Source organism: Brachyhypopomus gauderio, chromosome 3 (genome assembly GCF_052324685.1).
Source record: "Brachyhypopomus gauderio isolate BG-103 chromosome 3, BGAUD_0.2, whole genome shotgun sequence".
NCBI classification, from domain to species: Eukaryota; Metazoa; Chordata; class Actinopteri; order Gymnotiformes; family Hypopomidae; genus Brachyhypopomus; species Brachyhypopomus gauderio.
Genome location: NC_135213.1, coordinates 4130988 through 4155342, shown reverse-complemented (window position 1 = coordinate 4155342; position 24355 = coordinate 4130988). Strand labels below are relative to the sequence as shown.

Genomic DNA, 24355 nt, shown 5'->3' with positions numbered 1-24355 from the left:
TGAGTGTTGTGAAAGGCGCTTATAAATAAAATGTAGTATTATTATTTATTAACGATCAACAGGTGAAATCTGGTGCAAAAATGTACCTTTATTCAAGAAATATATTAGGCCTAAGATAAACCTAATTAAGTAGATATTAAAATATTAACACCAATAAAATGTAATTACGCAATATTATATATTGTATAATATACAAACACTTATACATAGATAATTCAACTTCTGAATATTTTTCCAGTATAAATCTGATTACAAAGAAATAAACATTAACTTTCAATGTACTTTTTTCTTTTTTCTGTGTCTTTAAAATGGCTTCTTTGTGTACCTCAACGGTTCTCACAACAGTTTACTTAAAAAGCAGATACGTGATTACATTAGTAACGTAAAGACTCTAAAATAAGTCAGGTGTCTTCAATCATCAACCTTTGTCTTCACGGCAGCGTCGCCTGGCTGGCCCGCCACCGAACCGTCAAATTCCTGAAGATCCACAACCTCGGTGATGGGACCAGGATCATGGGGAGATGGGCCACAGGTGCTGTCCACAACCTCGGTGATGGGACCAGGATCATGGGGAGACGGGCCAGCGGTGCTGTCCGCCGAGCAGCCGCAGGCCTCCCCTCCGTCCCCCGCGTGGTGCCGGGACACGCAGGGTTCCTGCGCGCGCTTGTCCAGGTCCTCGGAGCTACGGGCCAGCATGTAGCTCACCTTCCTCTGATGTGCCAGGGCTTCTTCCTTGTCACACAGCTGACACAGAGGCACAGCTGGGTAAACACGTGTCTGACTGTTGTAACCGCCTTTCATTGTTACGAGAGCACAGGGAAAAGCTGTGCTGAATGCCACATGCCGTTTAGGTGGCTGCATAGTTTAGCATAATTGTAGTCTGCGTAGTATTGTAAATCGATGCGGAAAGGTCACGTGAGGTGTAGAACAATTAAAAGTTATACTTATGCCACCCGATTTCTCTGCTACTATATGTAAACCTTGTCACGTGATGAATCGCAGAGTCAGGCACACGGACCAGATCGAGCAACAACTGGAGGGTCTCCATGGGGTCGTTTGGGACGTTTCCCTCCCTGGCGGACGGCAGGAACCTTCTCAGCCTCTCAGCCACGCTGGCCACGCCCGGCTTCCCTGCAACGGGGGATGCAGCACGCACTCAGTAACGGCACACGTCACGTGCGTCGCATCAGCCGTGGCAATTTCTGCACGCCGACCCCTGCACCTCTTTGCGATGGCGGTAAGCGTCCGTCACACGCGGCCAGCCGGAGAACCTCCTCGCTTCCCCTCCGCAGCTGCTGCTCAAAAGCAATGCGGAATGCGTCCACCATCACATACGCCTCCTCCTTCCTCCTCCTCTGCTGCTCAAGCTGACAGGGAGAAACCCACACACACACGCAAACACACATTTTTGGCAAGTGCTCAAATCCATGGATACTCCTTCCGTCTCATTAGCTAGTGCTGGATGCTGTTGTCGTGGATGAACATAACCGCCATGTTGGACGCTGGTACCTCTTGTTGGAGCTGGAGAACCTGCTTGCGGCTTGCGGCTGCGCTCTTCGCACAGGGACACGGCTCGCCTGCGTCGCACACACACTGGCACGCCCCGTACACAGCCAGCTGGCACACACAGACATCCATGCACATGTCAGTCTGTCTGTCAAACCAACTGGCCAGCCATTTGTCCATCTTAAAATTCTTCGTGCTGGTCCATCCATCCATCCATCCATCCATCCATCCATCCATCCATCCCACCTCCAGTGAAGATCCCTCTCTCCCTTTGCTGCATGGAGGTTGGGTCTTCTGGAAGTCTCCTCTCTCCTGAGCGCTCAGTAACCCCAGCAGCTCTAGACACTGCTGACTCAGTGCTGGAGAACATCAGGAGAACCAATCAACAGCACCATTAATACACACTCTTCCCAGAACATTCTAATAATATAATAATAATAATAATAATAATAATAATAATAATAATAATAATAATAACATTTTATTTAATAAGCGCCTTTCAATACACCCAAGGACATTGCACAATAATAGCAAACAATAGAAGGAAAATATAAGAACATTAAAATACAATTTTAACGTTAAAATACAATACAAAAATACAAATAAAACAACATAGGCTCAGCCATAAGCCAACTGAAAAAGATGGGTTTTTAGATGTGCCTTGAATATAGTGACAGATGGGCAAGTACGTAACTCAAGCAGCAGACTGTTCCATAACTTTGACCCAGCCACACTAAAGGCCCTATCACCAACAGGTCCATAACTTTGACCCAGCCACACTAAAGGCCCTATCACCAACAGGTCCATAACTTTGACCCAGCCACACTAAAGGCCCTATCACCAATAGTGCACATAACATTGACCCAGCCACACTAAAGGCCCTATCACCAATAGTGCACATAACGTTGACCCAGCCACACTAAAGGCCCCATCACCAATAGTGCGCAACTTGCTGCTAGGAACTTTGAGCAAGTGCAGCTCTGATGAGCGCAAGGTGCGTACTGGAGAGTATGTTTGAAGGAGACTACTGAGGTAGGATGGTGCACAGCCATTCAGAGATTTAAACACCAGCACAATTACCTTATACTGAATACGATACTGGACAGGGAGCCAGTGAAGACGTTCCAGAATGGGCGTAATATGCACCCAGGATCTGGTATGAGTTAAAACACTTGCAGCTTAGTTTTGCACATACTGAAGCCTGTTCAACAGCCGAGCCGGGAGTCCATGCAATACAGCATTACAGTAGTCAATCCTAGATGTCACAAATGCATGAACAATAGCCTCAGCAGCAGTATGGGAAAGAAATGGTCGGATCCTAGCAATGTTCCTTAAATGAAAAAGGCTGTCTTACAGATGTTCGTAATGTGTTGTTCAAATGAGAGGGTTGAGTCTAGGATGACTCCCAGATTTCTGATCTGGGTTGATGATGTGACAGTAACTTCAGGAATAGAGACAGCACTATTGCCAATCTTCTTGAGTGTACCAGAAGAAGCAATTAATATAGCCTCTGTCTTGTTACTGTTTAGACTCAAGAAGTTCTCCTTCATCCATGTCCTCACATCAGCTAGACACTTAGTCAGAACAGGAGGCGGTAGACTGACAGAAGGTTTAGTGCATATGTATATCTGTACATCATCAGCAAAACAGTGGAACTGTAGCCCATGACCCCTAATAATGTCACCAAGAGGGAGCAAGTACAGTATAAAAAGTAGTGGACCAAGCACTGAACCCTGAGGGACACCGTGTGATAAAATGAAAAAAATGTTTTTTTTATCTAACGTTTTAGATAAAAAAATCTAAAACCTCCAATTGAAACAAACTGTTGCCTATCCGTAAGGCAAGACTGAAACCAAGAAAGAACAGTTCCAGATATGCCAATTAGATTACAGAGCCAAGTTAGTAATGTCTTGTGGCAGACTGTGTCAAATGCAGCTGTCAGGTCTAATAGTATGAGTAAATTTACCAACCCCTGGTCAGCTGCTATAAGAAGGTCATTAACCACCCTCACTAGTGCAGTTTCAGTGCTATGATTTCTCCTAAAGCCGGACTGAAACACCTCAAACAGCTCATTTTTATTCAATGTGTTCAGTTAACTGAGTAGCTACCGTCCGTTCTAGAGTTTTGGCGAGGAAAGGAACATTGGAGATAGGCCTGTAGTTTGCCAGATTTTCAGGGTCTAAGCCATTTTTCTTTAAAACAGGAGTAATGGCAGCCATCTTCAAGGAAGCTGGAACTAGACCTGCGATCAGTGAGGCGTTAACGCACTGTGTAATAAAAGGGCAAATTGTGGTAAGGCAAGCTTTGACCCAGGATTTTGGCATCGGATCTAATTGGCACGTGGTGGCTCTAGAAGTCATAATCAACTGTGAGACGAAACCTTCCTGCACAGTATTGAAAGTGCACAGACAGCTGCCATTAAAACGTGTAGAGGAAGAATCAAAATCAGCAGATGCTAGATTGGATGGAAATTGAGAATAGATTGTAGCTATTTTCTGGTTAAAGAACGCCATGAACCGACAACATAGTTCAGTAGATGGAACTAAGGTAGAGCATTTTGCAGGATGCAGTAACTTACTAACAGTGGAAAAAAGAGCTCTTGGATTGCCATGGGCACCTTGAATGACATTTGAGTAATAAAAAGTTTTAGCTTTTTTCAATTCTTCCTTGTAGTTCGCCACAAAGTCTTTGTAAGCATGGCCATGCACAGTCAGACCAGTTCGCTTCCAAAGACGCTCAATTTATCGTCCAGAAGCTTTTAGTTTGCGCAACTCTGGTGTAAACCAAGGAGCCGAATATGAAAATGTAACAGTGCGAGTTTTGGGAGGAGCCAGTCTGTTTAAAATAGAAGAGAATGTTCTGTCATAATGGGCTAATAAAATATCAGGGTCCATTATTTCAGGTGTAGCAGTGTGATCAAATAAGTCCATAATTGCAAGAGGACTGATATTCTTTGTATTTCTAAAAGTGAACTGGCGTGGTTTACACTTCCCCTGCTTATAACATGGTAGAGTAAAATCAAAGAGAACAGCCTTATGGTCAGATATAGTTACATCAATACCATGGAGATTAGTAGGTGATATGCCAGTAAAACAAACAATGTCCAGAATATGACCCTTATTATGTGTAGAAAAGTCTACGTTCTGGGTAAGTTCGAAACACTGGAGCACATTTAAAAGTTCTTTGGCAAGTGGACAGTTACCAGAGTCAACGTGGATATTAAAATCACCAAGCAGCAAAATGTTTGAGTAAAGAGGACATAATGAAGCGAGTAACTCAGAAAGCTCAGAAATAAAAACAGGAGATGTTTTGGGGGGGGCGATAAACGAGTACAATCAGTAGAGGGCTAGCAGCAGTAATTAGTACTGCTAAACACTCAAATGAAGACGTATGAGGGACTGGAACAGTTTTAACTTTAAACTCTGATTTAAACACAATAGCTAGTCCTCCACCACGTCCAGTTAAGCATGGTTTGTCCACAAATTGATAGTCAGTTGGCATAGCTTGGTTCAGTGCAAGGTAGTCATTTGTTTGTTGCCAGGTTTCAGTCAAACACAGAAAATCAATGTTATGTTCTAAAATAGTATCAGCAATAAATTCAGCCTTGTTATAATGAGTACCATCTCATTATCATAACGCTAGCCACAGCCAACCAGCTTGTATTCATTAAAAGAAACATTAGCTTTCATGTGTATTCCTTTAAACCGGGTCCAAACAACTAAGCTGTGAGGACAGACATCAATTAGAGGACAAGCAATAATTAGAGGACAGACATCAATTAGAGGACAAGCATTAATTAGAGGACAGACATCAATTAGAGGACAAGCATTAATTAGAGGACAGACATCAATTAGAGGACAAGCATTAATTAGACTTACAGGAGTTCTCGGTCTGTAGCTCTTGCAGTTGTTCCATCCTCTTGCTGAGGCCTTGACTCAGTGCCTTGTTTTCTGCACACACCCTGATCCAGACAGATTATCCCCAATGTCCACAATAAACTATGAAATGTAAAATCTTAGAAGTAAGCAAAACCGTAAAACAGCTCCTTCGAGACTTCGCAGAAAAGCAACAAACGCATATGTACCCAGTGCTGCTAGCAGACATTAGCAACCACTGCTAGCAACCATTAGCAACTGCGTAAGAGGTGTTAACATCCGGTCACTCACCTCTCACACTTCAGGTTCCATGCGTGCTCTATGTTCTTAAACTGCACCTGGTTGAAGGTGATCTCCCACTGCAGAGCGTTCACCTCCTGCAGGGCAGAGAGTTCAGACCATCATACCACAGTCTGAAAACACACCGGCCCACCTTCATACAGTAAGTGGCCTCGAGTGCCATCCTGGTCTGTGAAGCATCTCCACAATACCAGGACTAATCAGGTCCATCAAAATTTCAGAAGAGTGTAAAATACAAGTGATGACCCTAGAGCATCAAATCAGGTCCTGGCATGAAGACCTCACCTTTTCCAGAGCTTTGGTTCGTTCCTCACTCTTCTGGAGCAAGATCTTGGTGTGGCTGGTTGCTTTGTCCAATATGGCCTTCATGGTGGGAACAATAACGACATGCATATCAAGTCAGATCAAACCATACCGATGGCCAATGAGGCATTCCTACTGTGCTAGAGGTGTGGTGAATGGAAATGCATCGGACTGTATTTCGTACAGTACAGCGTAACAACTGATCGATGGGCATTACTTGTCCCTGCAAGATCCTCAGAGCTTCGTGCTTGCCCTCCAGGTGTCGATGGGTGACCTCCAGCTCTGTCCGCAACAGTTCGACTTCCTGCGGGGAACAACAGCCCAGGACGTCATGTTCCACGCTCAACGGTACCCTCCTCAGTCCTGGTCTCCCCATTGTGAAAACCCACCGTGCCAATATGTTCATCATGTCAGCACTGATGTCCACAATGTGCCCCAGTGTTTGAATCGATTCATTAGCCTCGTGAATACAGCTCTTGATGCCTACAGTCCTCTACAAACGTATTGGAACAGCGAGGCAAATTCTTTTGTTTTTGTTATTCACTGAAGACATTTGGGTTTAAGATCAAAAGAGGAGTATGAGACAAGAGTTTGAAATTTGTCCTCCGCATTTACCCATCTGTGCAGTTAGAACACACACACACACACACACACACACACACACACACACACACACACACACACACACACACTAGTGATTACTAGGGGGCTGTGGTGCACACATGACCCGAGCGGTGGGCAGCACTAGCCCGGGGCCCGGGGAGCAGTTGGAGTTAGGTGCCTTGCTCAAGGGCACCTTAGTCGTGGTCTCAGGCCTGGGAATCGCTGCCTCTCCGGTCACAAGACCAGTTCCCTAGCACCAGACCATGACTGTTCAAACATTAAACAGCTCTGTATGACTTGTATAAGTTTGTAGTCTGGGTTTAAACATAAAAAAAGCTTGACATGAAATTAACATGAAGAAAAGTGTTCTATCTATGGGAGAAAAGTAAGTCATTTTGAAGCTGAGAAAAACTGAGAAACTCGATCAGAGCTATTGGACAAACATCAGGCATTGCAAGCACAACAATTTGGAATGTCCTGAAAAAGAAAGAAACTGCAGGTGTACTGAGAAACAGACGTCACACAGGTCGGCCAAGAAGAACAACAGTAGTTAGGTACTGTGTAAAGGTATCGACTCCACTGCTTGAAGAAGACCGAGAGGAGACATATGGCCATACCACAAGCCACTCATCAGCAGGAGAAATCAAAAGGCCAGATTGGAATGTGCACAGAAGTACAAAGATGGAACACAAAAGTTCTGGAACACAATGTTCTGGACTGATGAGATGAGATGGAGGCAGTTATCGCAAGCAAGGGTTATGCCACCAAATGTTATGATTATTTTTTCTAAATCTTTTGCTCACCTAAAAATGCTGTCTAATACAAACAGTAATATGTCCTAACAAGTTTAACAACTTGTAAACACCAGGAAATAAAAGCTGAAATTCTGAACTCTTCTCAATCATCTTTTGATCTCAATCCCAAATGTCTTCAGGGAACAACAAAAAGGAAATTTGATTGTTGTTCTAATACTTTTGTAGAGGACTGTATCATGTGTTTTTACATTAAAAGCATTTTCCTGTGCGTGCAAAATTCTATTCACAAAATGCCATTAAAAATTAATTATATTTCAAAGTATTGGTTAAACATATCAGCTGATTAAGCATAGCAAAACTGAGCAAATCAAATCTTTCTGTGAGTTTGTGGTTGTGATGAGTGTTGTGTGTGTGTGTGTGTGTGTGTGTGGAGCCGTCATACCTCCGTAACTTCCTGCAGTCTTCTCTGTAACACCTCACTGGAGTCCTCAACACTGGCGTCTATGGGAGAGCAGCATGATAGTAAAACCAGCTTGTGTAAAGCTTTGTCATGGTAACAGCTGTTCAGAAAAAGCACCAAACAAATAAAACAGATTCCTGTTCACGTTGCAGTTATTTCAGCCATTACTTCTGATCCCAGGTCAGTGGAGTGCCAAACGAATGCCTCATGCAGCAGTTTCACAGGGGAAAAGCTGACGTGTGTTAGACACTCACTGTGTTGTGTTTCAGTGTTTGATATAAGTATTAAACCAGATGACAAATCATTAGGCATCCAAGAAACCAATGTCTGAAAATGATCTGTTTTTGTACGTAAAGCTCCCAAAGGCGCCATGTTAGCAGAACTATGATGCAGCAGGTGTTGGTACTGACATGCTCTGCAGAACACACCAGAGTCAACAAGGAGAGCAAACAGAAGCTATCAGAACAGGACACGAACAGGAAGTGATTGTCCTAGGAATTTCATCTTGTAGAAGGGTGGAAAAACTTAATCCTGCTTACATTTTATTTAACTTCAGAAACCTTAACCTTAATTTAACTTCAGAAATGCTGTTCCAAAAATGGCTTATGTCGTTCTGAATTATTACATTTCCTGTTAATGTGACAAAATAACGTGAAGTTACAAAACCTTAAACATGATGGCATGTTTGGTGTGGTTTACCTGAGTCTCTCTCTCTCCAGTGTGAGACCTGATCTGCTTCCAACTCCTCTCTGAAAGTGGCGTACATGGCACTGCACGACGTCCAGGAGAAGGGTTCACCGCCCCGCTTGGAGAGCCTCGTCTGGGTCAACAAATCCGTGAAGTTCCCTTTGGTCCCGGTTCTGGTCCTGTGGGAAGTGTCCAGGTGCGATAAGGACCGGGCACCCATGCCGTCGCCCAGGTCTCCCTCCGTCATGTCGTCTTCTGTTGTCCCCTGTCCTCTGGCTCCTTGCATCGCTGCCAACAGCAGGAAAAACGCAAAGGCGCAACGGCGCTACTAATCGGGCATGTGAAGACCCTGATGGAGAGGAAAGTATGGAGTGATCCGCTATTTCGAGAGCCATCTGGTGTCTGCGTGTATATGCGCTCTGTGCTCTCTTCGTTTAATATAAATTACTCATCCCTTCCTTAAATTCCCAAACAAGATGCCACTGAAACTATGGAGGAACCCAAGAAACTCACCTGGAGTACACCTGTGTGGATACAGCGCACACACAGACGAGGATCTAGTTTCAGCTAAACGTCCAGTGACGGCGAAGAAGTCACACTTACACTGTTTATTTTTACTGATCCAGGAGGCTAGACCTTGTAACACATGTAAACAGCTGGAACGGGTGTCACTTCCAGGCGAGGTTTGAATAGCTGCAGGCTGGATCTGATCCGAGTGCGTGCAGGAGTGTTGCGTAACGAGCTGGGCGCGCGGTGCAGCGTGACGTTCATCACACGTAACTATGACGTGTCTCTCCGTTACAATACTACTGCTTCTTCTTTCGGCATTACCCGTTTAGGGTTCTCCACAGCAGATCAAACTCCTCCATCTCTCATTCACACACATGTATTCTGTTTTACTCCTGCTCACTTTCATTCCCCTGCTCTCCAAAGCATATCGGAATCGGAATAGTTATCGGAATAACAATCGGAATAGTTTGCTCTCTGTCACAATACGAGCGAAGTAAATAAAAGGGCATGAAAATCGCAAAACAATTGTTTATTGTTGTAAAGTGGTGCTGCTGCCAAGATGTGGCAAATAAACAAATCAACACGTCAGAACTACTACAGTGAACACGAAATGGTTCTGAGCAAACACCCATTTAATGGACCCCACGTAACAATCACTTATGTCCTCATGATGAAGTATAATAGGTCCACTATTACACAAAGAGACGCAGGACAAATGTAACAACTTTTGTTTGGACTGAAAAATAAATATTACAAACGTCCTACTTAATTCACATTATTTAAAAAAGACGACATAAACCCAGTGCTTTAGAAACATGGAGGAAGCTTTTGAGCCTCAAGGCAGCGATGGTGAATTACGACTAGGAAATCACAGCTTGTGATTGGTCAGTCACTGTCATACTCCTCAATTAAAAGGTCCTCCTCGTCCAATAAGGTGTTTGCGGTGGTTGGCTGTGGTTGGCTGCCAGGGAAATCAACCCCTGGGTCCTGGCTGCTGGACGGGGAGGAGGCCGCTATGGCATCCCCTAACAAAGTGCTGCTTCCCTGGGCGGCCGTTTGGACTCCTGCGTCTTCGTCATCCACGTCCAGGCCGCCAGGTTCTTTGTCGCTGAGTGCTTCGAGTTTTAACCTGAAAGAGTTCAAATGAGGTTCGTCTCGGGTTATTATCCACCGTGCGAGTGCACACTCACACAGTGCAGTATTGGAACTCCTTCACACTTTGGTGAACGTTTCTCCGTTTGGTCTTTGGACTTGGGACATACCTGCCAGGGAATCTCCTGAGAGAAAGGTGGCCCACGTCTTGAATGAAGGTTATCTGAGCTGTAAGCACAGGAAACAATTTCACACTAGATGCGATGTCAAACACAGTTTTCCACAGGCGTCTCCACTTGTGAGCAGTGCTGTCGCTTTCAATGCGCTTCCAGATCCTTCGAACCAACCCCGTTGAGAGTGACGGCTAACCTATCCCTTCTTCTTTGCATAGCTCAGGAGAACATTGGCACATTATACTGCGCAATGTCACAAAGCGACTGCAGCAATACAAGGTTTGAATATCATTTCAAGATTACAAACTAATGTTCTTTTCATCGAAATAGTAGGTGGAAAATGTGGGATTATATCAGCACAGCCTGCAGTGTAGAATTTACTGACTGTGTGTGTGTGTGTGTGTGGGACCTTGATTCCTCATGGGGTTGCTCAGCTGGGCGAGGTAGGGCACTAGCTCCGTCATGAGGCTGACGGGTGTCAAGCAGAAGCTGATGAACAGGGACTGAGCTGCCAGGTAGTTCTCGCGGTACTGTAGGCCAAACAAAACCAAACATGTCAGAGACCATAAAACATCCAATCTTACGCATCCCTTTAATTAACGAATTAATCAGTAGGCCTTAAAGTCCGGAACGATTCCTTCTTTACCGTCTTGTTGATATGCAGCCAATGGGGTTTGTGAAGGGGCTTGAAGCCGACGAGCGATTGGCTGGTGGCATGTGCACGAGCTGAATTAGAGTGAATGAGCCCCCTAGTGGCCACCGATGATCCATACTCCGCCATGGTGGACCTGGACTAGAAGGAGAACAGTAACATGACAATGGTTCTTCAACCTCGTCAAAGGGGTTTAATAATAAGCAGCACCAGTCTTCTAGCACACAAGACTAAACCTGAACATCACTGGTCTAAGGCACTAAGAAATCCACCAATATGCTTCTAGTCAGGCACACTAAGGATGTCCGTGTTCAACATGTCAGTTATCAATGACCAAATTAAACAGTATAATTAAGCTCACTAGGACATCATATGGAGTCCTGATGTGTGCATCAGAGCTCATGTGTAACCAGAGTGGATCTCGGTTGTATAACTTCTAGAAACCCTCACACTCCACTCGGCGGTCAGGAAGTCGGCGTCCGAGAGGTACTCGCTGGCCCGGGCCAGGTCCTCCACGTTTGTGAAGAAGTCCGGGTAGTTCTGGTGCAGGTAGAGGTTGAAGAACTCCCCCGACATGTGAGAGCGTTCTATAACGAGCTGAGGAAGCAGAGAGATGGGGTCAGGAGCATCAGGGGGAGAAGTGTGTGTGTGTGTGTGTGTGTGTGTGTGTGTGTGTGTGTGTGTGTGTGTGTGTGTGTGTGTGTGTGTGTGTGTGTGTGTGTGTGTGTACCTCTGGGTCAACAAGCAGTCTGTCTCTCTGATGCGATGAAAGGTGCGGCGGTAACCCCGGAACTACACAACCCTCGTGGCCTTCACCTAAAACCACAACCTTCATCACTTGAAGCTGTTGCAGCAATATGGCCAAAGTCAATAAGACTACAGCAGCTCTGGCAGCTTAAAACCACGTAGCTGCTCCTTCTTCGTAAAAAAAGACGGACGTTAAAAGACACACAAGTGTGACTGACGTTTGCAGTACAGGATCTTCCCCAGGGCTCTGAAGAGGAAGAGTGAGGCGTCTTTTCCTCCGATAGCGGGGCTGTCGTCTAGGGCGTCTGTGGGTTTCCCCAAGCGACTTCCCCCCCTGGTCCTGGCTGGGCCTCTTGCGGCCGACTTGCCCTTTTTTGAAACCCATGGACCCCTTTCCAGAGATCTGTCTGCAAATGAATCCCAGAACCTGCATTACCACAGAAGCCACCGACTCTGTAATTATTGTATAGTCAGCGCGCCCTGGTGAGCCCTCATTCATATTCATTAAGCTCCTAGCCAATCAGAGACTGGGACGGACTGCGGCGTGGCCCGGGAGAGAGCACGTACGCACCGCTGAACGAAGAGAACTGCAAGCTGTTGATGGCACTGCGAATGTCTCCCGAGCTTCCGGCACACAGCTGCTCCAGCACCGCCTTCTCAGGGGCGGAGACTCTACCCGCACTCTGAAAAACACACACACACACACAATGTGTCGTCACGCACAAAGCAGACGGGACACCATTAAGCGAACCGTTCTGTGGTGTGGTGCTCATTAGCCATTACCTTGCTAGCTTCAGTGCTAGCAATACGAGTCAGCACCTTCATCATGCTGGTGGGAGCTACGGGGTTAAAACTGAAGAGGGAGATGGTGATGAGGTGAACCATAAAGCAAACCAGTAAAAATCAGTATGCAAATGAGCTTTTTAATATGCGTAGGGTTTACTAGCTCCTCCTACCGTCATCTCATGGAACATCAATCACACTCATTGAAAAATTACTTGAAATGCCAGCTGGCTGATTCGAGGTACGTGTGAAAGTGAAACAGTCGTTTTACAACGAGCGGGTGAGGTGTGGAACCCGAGAGGTGTCTCCTCGGGTTCTTCTCTCTGCCTCTCAACATAGCGAAACGTTAACCTGATGGTATGGACGCCCAGCTCCTCCTGCACCTCCTTTGGGAAGAGGAGTCTGGAACCGCCGTCTCCACTCAGACTGTCGGACACCACGAAGACCAGCGGCCGCCTGCCCGTCCTCACGAAGCGCCTGCAAGGGGGGAGAAGAACCAGAGTGCTGAGCGTCGAGGCTCCGACACCCACCGCTCCCTTACGTGCGGCTCACGGGGAAGAGCGCGGTCACTCCTCACATCGCCCGTACCTCAGAGCGTCGTGCAGGCTCCCCGGCTGCCTGTAGAACTGGTTCGGCAAATCCTGTGGAGACACACGAAGATGAGACGTTGCTCCGCTATCGGGTGTGTTAAATCACAGATAGCTCATGTACCGCACCTCCACAAGGATGAGCTTCCTGTCCTGAGCGCAGCTCTCTCCGGTCATCTGGAGACGCTTGTATTTGTTCGCTCTGAGCAGGAACTCCTGGAAAGCCCCTGTCTGAGAGCTCCACTGGAAACCGTTAAACCTGGAGTCTGGGAAAGAGGAAAGCAACCATCTGTGACCACATACTCTGGTGGCGTATGGGAAACCAAAACAACTCTATTTGAAACTTTAAAATTTACGGGAGCAAACAGCATGAACAACTACACCAGACGGAATTTGTGACATGTAATTGTAATTTTAAATCCAAGACAGAACTGACATTTAATGAACAGATGTTTAAGCAAACTGAATAGATAATAAATGCACAAACAATTTAACAAATAAACACAAGGTGCTCGGCAGAGTGAGTAACACTGGAGTGCCAATGGAACTAGATTCAGGGCACCTGGATCGAAAGTCTGTCTGAAGGAGTCATCCGTTCTGTATTCAGAGGTGGTGACAGGGTTGGACCACTCCTGGATCTGGCAACCCAAATCTCTGGCCAGCACTTGAACTGTAGCCGTCTTCCCACAGCCAGATGGACCAGTCAACAAAAGAACAGCACCACCCTGTGGCGACATTCCAGCAACTCGTTTAACAGAAATGCTAAAACAAGAAAGTGTAAAGCTATCTGCACTTCCATTCTGGTGATCTACTATCTTGCAAAGTGCAGCTACAAGCCAGAAATAAGGCACATTTCAATGTCTTCAAAGTCTTTTAATCAGAAACTAGCTGAACCACGTGTGTTAGATGTGGGACAGAAATAATCTTCTCAACAAAAGGTCATGCTCCAGAAGATAGAGATTCCGGCAGCAAAACGTATTTATTCACAGAAGAAACAAATCTCTGTTTGTTAGCGTTATACACACCTTGTTCGCACTATTCAAGTCCAAATGAGCCCTCAACCAGTTCTCAACTTCCTCAACTTTCTTTTTGTGTACCGCCAGCTCAGCCTAAATCAGAGATAAGAGGGACATCGTTGGATGGGTTCAATTACTCCAGATCACATTCAGTGAAACATTAGCACCCAGTAATAATAATTACTAATACAACTAAGACATTCATGTGTTTAAAGTAATTAGTGCATTGTGTGTGTTTTTTCAGGTCATGGAGAATCGTCATCCATACTTGTGATTGAGGGGCGTACACATCCACCCAGGGTTCATCTTGGGGCTCCTGTGAGTCTGGCCTCCTGGGGAGGGACAGAGGTCTGGAGCCCTGGGGCTCTCCTCTTCTCTTCCTGGCCTTCTTCCCACCGACGTCCGCAGCAGTGGACCGAGTCTTGGACTTGGCTCCTCCTGAAAGGGGCCCTTTAGTCAAGGAGAGGCTGTTCAGTCCAGAGCTTCCCAGAAGATCACCAAAGGACGGTTCAACCCAGCTGTTTAACTAAACCAGAGAGAGAGAGAGATAACAGGAGAGAAGTTATCTGGCAGGGTAATATCGGTGCAGTGTTTTGAAAACCACTCAAGAATGGTGTGTGAAGCGTGTTTATCCAAAGTTGCTGCCCATGAGTGAAGATGTGAAACTTACTTTACCGGAGGACGCTGTTCCTCCTAGAGAAAGCTGTGACATTATCAGCTCTTCCCATCCACACAGATAGACTACCCAGTGCTAGAAAATGAAAACACGTCTCATGATGGAGCACACATCATCTGAAGACGCTCATACAGATACGTGCACGACTATTATCTACAGGACATCACGATCAACTGCGTGTTTTATACACCAACACTGTATGTTAGTATCAGTTCTGTTAGGTGCTTATGTGGAGGTAAACACTAGTGACGGTGAGCTATGCTAAGCTAGCTCGGAGAAGTTAACGTTAACTAAAAAAGCTGAGTCAGCTTTTACGTGGTCTTTTTTTTTACATTTCACGATACGCCACAAACTCACCGTAATAACGTCTACAGACAGGTTTGTCAGAAAGTGAACGTTAACTAGACTCAACTCCTCTTGGATATGACAGGCGGTGTTTCTGTTGCCTCGGTATCCCTTTAAAGTCAGAACGGTCCCGCCTCTCGGCCCGGCGCGCGCCGATGACGTCCCCGCGCGCGACGAGGACGTCACCGCGCCCTCCGCACGCGCGCCCGCACGCGCCGACGGGCACGTGTCTGTCGTGGAGCGTCTCTGAGCGGCGTGGTAAACACCGTGCGGGCCATACGACTGGTTTCGTCGATCGGAAGCCCGAACTGTCCAAGCGTTGCTGTTCGTCCAGTCACTTATATTCGGGTCTGACAGCTAACTAACGGCTAAAAGAGAAAAGATAAAAACCAGCTCGGTTCTTGCAATGAGAATAATGAAGAGACCGAACATCCTCCTCACAGGTGAGCTGTTGAGAGTCCTGCGGCTTTATGTGACTTTTATTGATGTTTACTTTATGTTATGTGACTTTTATTGATGTACAGTGTCAGCCCACTCGTAAACTTAAACCAGAGTTTGTTTTTTAAAGGAACCCCGGGGGTGGGGAAGACCACGCTTGGTAAAGAACTGGCCGAGAGGACCGGGCTCACCTACGTCAACGTGGGAGAACTGGCGCGAGAAGGTGAGCTGGTCGTCATGGCAACAGCGCCTGATTTAGTTCGCACCTGGACCAACAGGTGTGGTCATCCTGTGGTTTCACATGTTTGTAATCTCAGGTGAGCTGTTTGATGGATACGATGAAGAGTACCAGTGTCCCATTCTGGATGAAGACAGGGTGAGTCTTTGTCAAGGGGAAATTAAATCAAAATATAACAAAAGCATTATTTCAGGTTGTTTGCCTGAATACATAGTGTTTATTACTAGTTTGTTTTAACAATTTTCAACAACAATATAATACAAGTAGTAATAATAACAATGTAATATCAAGAGGAAGATGATAGAGTGGTAATGGTCACGGGTCCTGACAGATTGTGGATACTGTAACATTTTTGTGCCTTCAGGTTGTGGATGAGCTAGAGGACAAAATGACAGATGGTGGCGTTATTGTGGACTACCACGGGTGTGACTTTTTCCCAGAGCGCTGGTTTCACATAGTGTTTGTCCTTCGCACGGACAACACTAACCTTTATAACCGACTTGAAAACAGGTTAGTAAGACAGTGGCATAAAAATGAACTTAACTTAACCAACACTTGGAGTATGAAGAATGAAAACTGTACATGATTTTTTTTTTCCCAGAGAACTTTGACTTAAAAACATTGTCTGGGTTTGAATTACAATGTGTGAATAAATTATCCTTGACTAATTCCTTGTGATACCCAAAACAATTATGTTATGTTACCACAATAGCCAAAGCTGATACAGAACACCACTCAAACTGTAAACTGTATTATTGAATTGATCAGACTTTCTAATGTAATAGGCGCTGGACTAGGACAATGTTGGTTGTCTTGTGTTTTTTACATTATGATAAACATGGTGAAAACATGGGGACCTAATTCTAGATGAGCACTGTTCTTCTGAGATGATGTGTAGACACAAACCCTCCACTCCCCCGGTCTGTCTTGTGTAGGGGTTACACTGGCAAGAAGCTACAGGACAACGTCCAGTGTGAGATCTTCCAGACCATCTACGAAGAGGCCATGGAGGCATACAAGGGGGAGATTGTGCACCAGCTTCCCAGCAACGACCCTGAAGACATGGAGAGGAACCTGGAGCAGATCATGCAGTGGGTGGAGCAGTGGATGAAGGACAATAACTGAGAGTGATCTCTGCAGAAGACCCTGAAGGACACTGTATACCTACTGCATCACATACATACACCTTGATAAGGTGACAGAATTATTACGCTAACCTTCTTGAGACATGCAGCTCATGCAAACGTAATTCAGCTAATAATGATCAAGTTGAAGCAGGTGGGCAAGACCAGGGAACACAGACATGTGAGGTCAGTTTGCCATTACATGAGCCAATCTTATGTATGGAGAAAATGGCTATTTTGAACTGGTCAATAGCCTTTTGCATGTGTGTTTTCCTTCATTCACAAAAACTGCTTTAACCAAAATGTTGCATATTTCTTGTTACATCCTTTGCAGTTTGAAGTGCAACCATGTTCGTTTTATCTTGTTTTTGGAAAATTTGTCCAATTTACATTTCATTTTGAAAATTGGTTAATAAGAACATAATGTGGGTACTATGACAGTGAATGAGATGATAATTGTTTGAGCCTGTTTCATACAAATGTGTATATATATATATATATTACCTTTGTAAGGAACAAATTTTGTTGTCATTAAAAATACCTACATATAAAGGTGTGTACTTAAACAGTAAAGTGCTTTTTTGGGTATTTCACTTTCTGAAAACCTGTGTGGTGTGCTTTGATGGAAATTATACGTTTCAAATGAACAAGCTAGGTGGCTAAAGAAGAAATTGAATAGCCCCCCACATTCCGCCTGGTAACATTAGTGTGTGTCGTGGACAAGTTGGGCGGGTTTCTGGACGTTTGTGGGTTTTTTCCGTCTGAATAACCGAAACGCATTAGGGCGAGGTAGGTCACGTGATCAAGCCCTTCACCTGCGAACCAAGCGGCCGGGACAGGTGTGTTTACTCACAACAGGTAAGCAATATGTTTAAAATAAACACTGTTAGGCGTGAGCACTCGGCACAGAAGAAAGCTTGGTTAAATAGTATTTACGTTGCTACTGTTAAACAGTTTTTAAAATGTTCCGATTAGTCCGTCTTTTTCGTTAGACTTTGAACTACCTCGCTCGGGTGTTAACTTCGCGATGCGTTTGAGGTTTCGCGTTTGCCAGGAAACGGCAAAACGTTGGTTGATCTGTTTATATAATTGCTGGTACGTCGATATAAAATTTAGTATAAGGCGACAACGTCCTGTGGCAATCTCGACCGGTAGCGACTAGTCGCTGAAACTCGAGCACGTAACCCAAAGTGTTTAACACGTCTCGAACACGTTTGGGTTGTACTAAATCACGTTTTAGCCTTTGAATATAGGCCAGTATTAGTTACAACAATAAGTTGTTAAAATGTTGTGGTTTGTGATTATTGATTAGATTCATCAGATTCAGATTCATCGCTCTTGCAGGCCTATAAAAAATGCGGTTATTTAATTTTGTTTAATAAGTTTATATTCCCTCAAGCCAGGTAGCCCATAGGCTATACCAATTACAGCGAAGCACAGATAAACTTCCTTATCTCACTGAATCATTTGTATTGTCCATTCAGTCTTCATTTAGGCATCAAGCACTAAGACCAAAACCCATGTCAGCAGGAAACGGATCAGCAGGATATTTCGATCGGATCAGAGCGCACCCACTCTATGATGAGGTACCAGTCGGCTCCCTGGCTCGGGACCAGTACGTCCCATATAGCGAAGGGGCCATGTCTGTCCTCAGCGACGAGCCCTTCCCGCCTCCTCCCCTCCCGGACAACCCCCCGGTGGGGCCCGAGTTTGACCCCAGCGATGTGGAGGACCAGCCCGATGACGCCATGGACATAAAACCCGTGCGTCGCTTCATCCCCGACTCGGTGAAGAACTTCTTCCGGGGCGGCAGCTTTCGGAGCAGCAAGCCCAACTCCCTCCCGCCGCCCGACACCTTCAACTCCACCACGTCGGGCGTGCGCTGCTCTCCTCCGCAGTCCCGGGCTCCCTCGCCCGGGGCCCCCAGCTGCTACACCGACCCGTACGGCGGTTCGGGGGGCAGCTACGCGTCTCGGAAGGAGCACGCCGCCCTCCTGGGCGAGCCGGCGGAGTCGGCGTCGGGCTTGTCGGGGCGCACGGCCATGACGTACAGCGAGCGGGTGGAGGAGTACCACCAGCGCTACGACTACATGAAGTCGTGGGCCGGACTCCTGCGGATCCTGGGCTGTGCCGAGCTGCTGCTGGGCGCCGCGGTGTTCGCCTGCGTGTGCGCCTACGTGCACAAGGACAACGAGTGGTACAACCTGTTCGGCTACTCGCAACAGACCACGTTCGGCGGCTCCATGGGTGGGATGTACGGCGGCTACGGGGGCTACGGCGCCAACTACAACGGGCCACGTACGCCCTTCATCCTGGTGGTGGCCGGCCTGGCGTGGGTCGCCACCGTCATCCTGCTGGTGCTGGGAATGACCATGTATTACCGCACCATCCTCCTGGACTCGGGCTGGTGGCCCTTGACCGAGTGCGGATTCAACGTCCTGCTGGCCGTTCTGTACATGGCGGCGGCCACCGTGTACGTACGCGACACGCTGCGCGGTGGCCTCTGCTACTACCCACAGTTCAACCAGGGGCCCAACGCCGTCTTCTGCCGCACAGAGGCTGGCCAGACCGCCGCCATCATCTTCCTCTTCCTCAACACGCTGCTATACCTGATCAGCATCGGCGTTTGCCTCAAACTGTGGAGGCACGAGGCAGCACGTATGCGCAGGCAGGCGCTGGAGCAGGAGGTGAGGGGATGTGATGATATATCGATATATCGGTTATCAGGTTACCAAAACCAAAAACATGCAGTTTACATATCGTTGCATAACTGATCCGTGGTCTTCTTCTACACATGGGTGTAAGGTTCTGGCAAGATGTGAATCACCACCCCAAAAACGAAATACTGTTTAAGATGTTTCTTAAACATGCATAGGTTGATTTGAGTCAGGGGATTAAGTCAGAGAGCCATGAAACTGCAGGGCGATAGATCCCAAAGTGTGGGAGGGGGAACCACTCAAGCCAAAACATCTCCCACTATAGGAAGATCATAGCATGTATTATCCACCAGAGCCATCATAGTCTTAATCTGCAAACTTTTCTGAGAAACAGGATATTTCGGGGATTAGCTGTGCAAATTTTTTCTTTTTTTATCTCTGTCCATCAATATACACATACACAGAGGTGGAAAGAGTACTGAAAAATTGTAATTGAGTAAAAGTATCATTACTTTGCCTAAAATCTACTCAGAGTAAAAGTACAAAATTATTTCATTTAAAATGTAATTTGAGTAAAAGTTACTTAGTTACGTTCAGTTATTTAATGCATGGATGAATCATGAACCAAATTCAGCACAAGTTGTTTTAATCGATTTCAAAGCGTATTTAAGTGCACATCCACACTTGCAAAAACATCACCTGGGCTCAGGAACATACTTCCTCACAGCACAAGGACAATCACAACCTGTACCATAAAGTGCAAACAATTTTCAGTCCTATTGTCCAACGGACAACACTATGATAAGAATAAAGAAATTTAAATTACAAATTATTCAAAAAACAAAATGCACACAAAATTAAGTGCCCACAAGATGCCACAAATCAAACTAAAATGCAACAGGATTCCACTTCTCACAATAAAATGCCCACAGGATCCCACATCAAAAATAAAAAAATGCTCATAGGATCCCACAATTTAAAAGTAAGTGCTCACAGGATCCAACTATTCAAAATACAGTGCCCACAGGATTCCACTTTTCACAATAAAATGTCCACAGGATCCCACAGAACCTGATAAATAGAAGATTTAAAGATAGAACAATCTCATCCTTTTGGAAAAAAAGAGCACCAGATTACGACCTGATTATGAGACAATGGAAAGGGCGCGCGCAAGGCAAGGCCACGCAATTGGCCTTCAGTTCTGGGACTCTGGGAAGTTTAAATTTCTGCCGGCATTTAATTTTTCACCATCAATATTTTTTTACTCAGTAATGTGAGGGCGTTCAAATGTAGTGAAGTAAAACTACTTGGGTCAAAATGTACTCAAGTGAAAGTAAAAATTACATATTTCAAAAACTACTCAGAAAATTACAAATTACTCATAAAAAGTACTCAATTACAGTGATGTGAGTAAATGTAATTAGTTACTTTCCACCCCTGCACATACAGTACTTTTACACAGCTGGTTCTTGAAATTTTGTGTATTTGTGTAGTAATATGGCAGTGACCGCTCACATTTTTTCAGATTTTTCAGTAATTATTGTCTATTTGTTCTGTTTAGATGAAGACAGTTGCTTCGGTTCCGCTCACGATGGTAAATATTTGCTCGACCTAAAAGTCCCTTGAAATCCCAATATCCTTTAGCCCCACCCCTTTTCTGATTTATGCTCCACCCCCATTCCAAGCTTGGTGCAGAGTCTACTACCTCAGGCCCTATCTACAAACCCCCATTGGGCGCAATCCCAGAGTCCACGGACAGCGGACTGATGGCGCCGCCCCATATAATGGAGCCAGAGTACCTGAGGGGCCACATCCCAGCCGGACACATCCCCAAGCCCGTCATCATCGCAGATTACGTAGCGTGAGTTCAGGCACTTCCCGTGTCATCAGACGATTGAACAAGTCAAGTACTTTATTTTGGGGGTGTATAACAAATGTTTGGGGCCGATATTGATGAGTTTCTGTGTGCCCGCTGCCCCTGCAGGAAGTATCCCACCATCCACACCGACGAGGAGAGAGACCAGTACAAGGCTGTGTTTAACGACCAGTATGCAGAATACAAGGAGCTGCACGCGGAGGTGGAAGTGCTGGCCAAGAAGTTCGAGGAGATGGACAACATGATAAATAACCTGCCACCTCGACCGTCCAGTCAGATGGTAGAGTCAGCTGACCCCAGATCAGACGCTTAATTAGGATTTTTCTGAACTTTAAACTTTTAAATGTTCTTTAATTACAAACCAGCACTTTAATAGTATGACTGAGTTCGTGTAGTGTATTTTCGGTTCAAATCATGTGGAGAAGCATATATAAGAGGTTGTTATATCACAGTTCTCTCTTTTTCATTCTTTCCTTCTTACTCTCATGGACACAACTTTGTGACACAACTTTGTGCTTTGTGACACTGGCCCTTATTTATCAGTTATCTGAACAAACGAACACTGATCTAGGACCTGGTGTGAGCTGTGTTCTTATCATATTTTTTTAGGATGCAAAAGAATATTGTACCGGGTCGTCACTAAATATGGGCCACTGTTTTCAGAAACTAAATCTAAAGTATTTTTAGCTTGGGAACTTTCAGGTTAGTTAGGTCAGGCGTCATCTTGAGGTGATCGGATAACTGAGTTAGGTAGATTACGATGACGTTCATATTTTTGTTTTGTTTCTTTTTTTCAGGAACAAGAGCGGATCAATACCCTCGTGCAGGAATACAAGAGAAAAAAGTCTGTAAGTGATGTTTTTGTTACCCGATTGGTTGTTTTATTGTCCCAAGTTGGCCAATTGGCCGTTAACGGTTAGTGCAGCCAATAAGATCACCCCCCCCCCCCCCCCCCCCAAACCCATCTGAGGGGAAATAAGTGTAAATGACCAGTAATGTGCAAAATGGAGCAGGCTAACTTGGCATAAGCTAATGTTAACTTTGATCCCAGACCTGTGACTCCACCACTCTGAAGCCTATGAAATCCAGTCATTGACACATTTATGCAGTAATTTGTTGGACTTATCTGTAGTATTCATTGCCTCAACCATTTGCAGTCTGTAAGAATCACAATACTCATGTGTCATAGTATTCATGTGAGTTTGATGACTCAGTGTTATGGATTTTGTTTCCACATACACATTATGGCTATTTATGGGTTAAATTTCACAAGCTAGCTTTAATTGTAATTTGTGCTTGAAAATCAACCCTGTAGAACAAGTGAGAAGGAAGTTCAAGGATCATTTAAATCTCTGTGTGTGTGTGTGTGTGTGTGTGTGTGTGTGTGTGTGTCCATTACTAGGACCCTGCTTACTTGGAGAAGAAGGAAAGATGTGAATATTTAAAAAACAAGCTCTCTCACATTAAGCAGAAGATTCAGGAGTATGACAAAGTGATGGACTGGAATGATGGATACAGTTAAGATGGCTGCCATAGCTCAAAGTCAGTCAGCTCCCAGTGACCGTGGCCTCTAATTAGTCACCTATACCGCCTGCCTAGTGCTCCACCGTGATGTTTGTATTATCGCTCAGCTCTGGGTGTAATGTTGGCATTTTCATTTCTAATACAAAATCACTTTTGAGCCATAGAACATTTAGACTTTGCTTATTAAAAGCATGAGATGTTGCCATTAAAGGTTTTGTAACCTCTCTTCCCTTCCACCAATCCTCCATAAAGCTTACCTCCAGAAACCAATCCTTTATGAGGGAAAATAAAAGTGTTTTCTGTTTGAAGGTGAAACTAGTAAATTGTTAATAACGCTCATTCTGTAACATGAATTATAGTTCTGTACATTTTAATGTGAATTTTCAGAAGGGTGTTTTATGTTGATGTGATAAAGATAAAGCCATCAATGTAACATGACGTGAAGTTGGTTTTTAAGATTTTTGTAGCTTAGGCCTAGATCATTTAGACAATTATAGCAATTGTTTTGCTGAGTCCTTTATGTGACCTTTACAATTGTCTTACCAGTGTATTTTAAATGAGTTTTGTACATTTTTTTTATATACATGTACCCAGGGATTCATTTTTGTACGCTTTTATGTCGCCAGAATTCAAGTAAAACACGTGCGTTGCCATCAAGTCTGTGTGTGTTTAAATAACGGACCTTCTGATGATGATTTCATTACTGAGCGTTTATCTGGTAGGCTATTGATCTTTGAGGGCTACAAAGATGTATATGTTTTTCTTTAAATTGTCATTATGTTTAGGCTATTTATTCTGAACAAGAGCAGCGGTATCGCTTAATCGTTCTCGGTCCATTTCGAGACGATCTGTTAGGTTACAAACAATTGACTTAATATGGAAAGTGGAGCAGGACAAGCCGGATACGTTATTTCCTGTTTGTTTGTTTGTTCTCACTGTCTTCCGTTCTCCCCGGGTTACACTATTGTGTCACCGAGTTTGAGGCGGCAAACCGCCGTCAAACCCTTCAGCATTTTTTGAACTTTATTTGAGGAGCTGTTGTTCTCCTGGGGAAACACGTGACTGAGTTCCGCATACGTGACGCTGCACGAGCACAATGAGAGTCTAGAGACGAGAGTGTAGTGATGCTGCGCATGCGTAATTCCAAACGCGCGTCAACTGGTTCTCCAGGTTTTCTTGGCGAGTTTCGCCTTACGGGCTGTAATTGGTTTCACGCACTTTATGTGGGCTATATATAGTCTTTGGGGAAAAGGAGAGAGCAAAGGGTTGTAAATCATGTTACTAAGTTCTGATTTCTTTATTGTGGGCTTGTAAAAAATGCCTTAATCTCACAATTAATTATATGCAATTTTCCTTGGCATTCCACTTCTCGGTAGCCTTTATAAATAAAATTATAGGCTTATTATAGGCGTTAAACACGCTTAAAAA

General features: G+C 45.0%; 4 protein-coding genes across 8 annotated transcripts; 2 read left to right on the top strand and 2 right to left on the bottom strand.

Annotated features, from left to right (window-relative positions):
* Positions 1-68: 68 nt before the first annotated feature.
* ccdc125 (coiled-coil domain containing 125) lies at positions 69-9274 on the bottom strand. 4 transcript variants are annotated; one of them, XM_076998996.1, is made up of 12 exons: positions 9003-9274; positions 8502-8777; positions 7785-7843; positions 6169-6288; positions 5967-6044; positions 5673-5758; positions 5385-5467; positions 1753-1865; positions 1510-1617; positions 1223-1367; positions 1019-1131; positions 69-744 (listed from the first exon to the last, which is right to left on the bottom strand). In XM_076998996.1, the coding sequence occupies exons 2-12, from the start codon at positions 8773-8775 to the stop codon at positions 412-414; spliced, it is 1512 nt and encodes a 503-aa protein (XP_076855111.1). In that variant the 5' UTR covers positions 8776-8777; positions 9003-9274; the 3' UTR covers positions 69-411. The 4 variants fall into 4 exon arrangements, with proteins under 4 accessions (XP_076855111.1, XP_076855109.1, XP_076855112.1 ...); XM_076998994.1 differs by having other exon boundaries at positions 8502-8838; positions 9003-9254; XM_076998997.1 differs by having other exon boundaries at positions 6202-6288; positions 8502-8838; positions 9003-9253.
* A 239-nt stretch (positions 9275-9513) lies between these two features.
* On the bottom strand, positions 9514-15232 carry rad17 (RAD17 checkpoint clamp loader component). Its single transcript, XM_076998993.1, has 17 exons — positions 15083-15232; positions 14720-14800; positions 14318-14575; positions 14059-14142; positions 13596-13758; positions 13163-13299; positions 13035-13087; positions 12798-12923; positions 12447-12516; positions 12235-12346; positions 11882-12070; positions 11647-11732; positions 11367-11513; positions 10911-11057; positions 10674-10794; positions 10262-10319; positions 9514-10128 (listed from the first exon to the last, which is right to left on the bottom strand). Exons 2-17 carry the CDS (start codon positions 14759-14761, stop codon positions 9885-9887), a joined length of 2037 nt encoding a protein of 678 aa, XP_076855108.1. The 5' UTR covers positions 14762-14800; positions 15083-15232; the 3' UTR covers positions 9514-9884.
* A 16-nt stretch (positions 15233-15248) lies between these two features.
* Positions 15249-17384, top strand: ak6 (adenylate kinase 6). Its single transcript, XM_076998999.1, has 5 exons — positions 15249-15513; positions 15639-15731; positions 15826-15884; positions 16111-16256; positions 16682-17384. Exons 1-5 carry the CDS (start codon positions 15477-15479, stop codon positions 16869-16871), a joined length of 525 nt encoding a protein of 174 aa, XP_076855114.1. The 5' UTR covers positions 15249-15476; the 3' UTR covers positions 16872-17384.
* Positions 17385-17639: 255 nt separating this feature from the next.
* marveld2b (MARVEL domain containing 2b) lies at positions 17640-23584 on the top strand. Of its 2 annotated transcripts, none has more exons than XM_076998988.1 (7): positions 17640-17728; positions 18355-19557; positions 21089-21121; positions 21213-21388; positions 21512-21683; positions 22201-22251; positions 22806-23584. In XM_076998988.1, exons 2-7 carry the CDS (start codon positions 18391-18393, stop codon positions 22923-22925), a joined length of 1719 nt encoding a protein of 572 aa, XP_076855103.1. In that variant the 5' UTR covers positions 17640-17728; positions 18355-18390; the 3' UTR covers positions 22926-23584. The 2 variants fall into 2 exon arrangements, with proteins under 2 accessions (XP_076855103.1, XP_076855104.1); XM_076998989.1 differs by lacking the exon at positions 17640-17728 and adding an exon at positions 17775-17965.
* Positions 23585-24355: the final 771 nt, after the last annotated feature.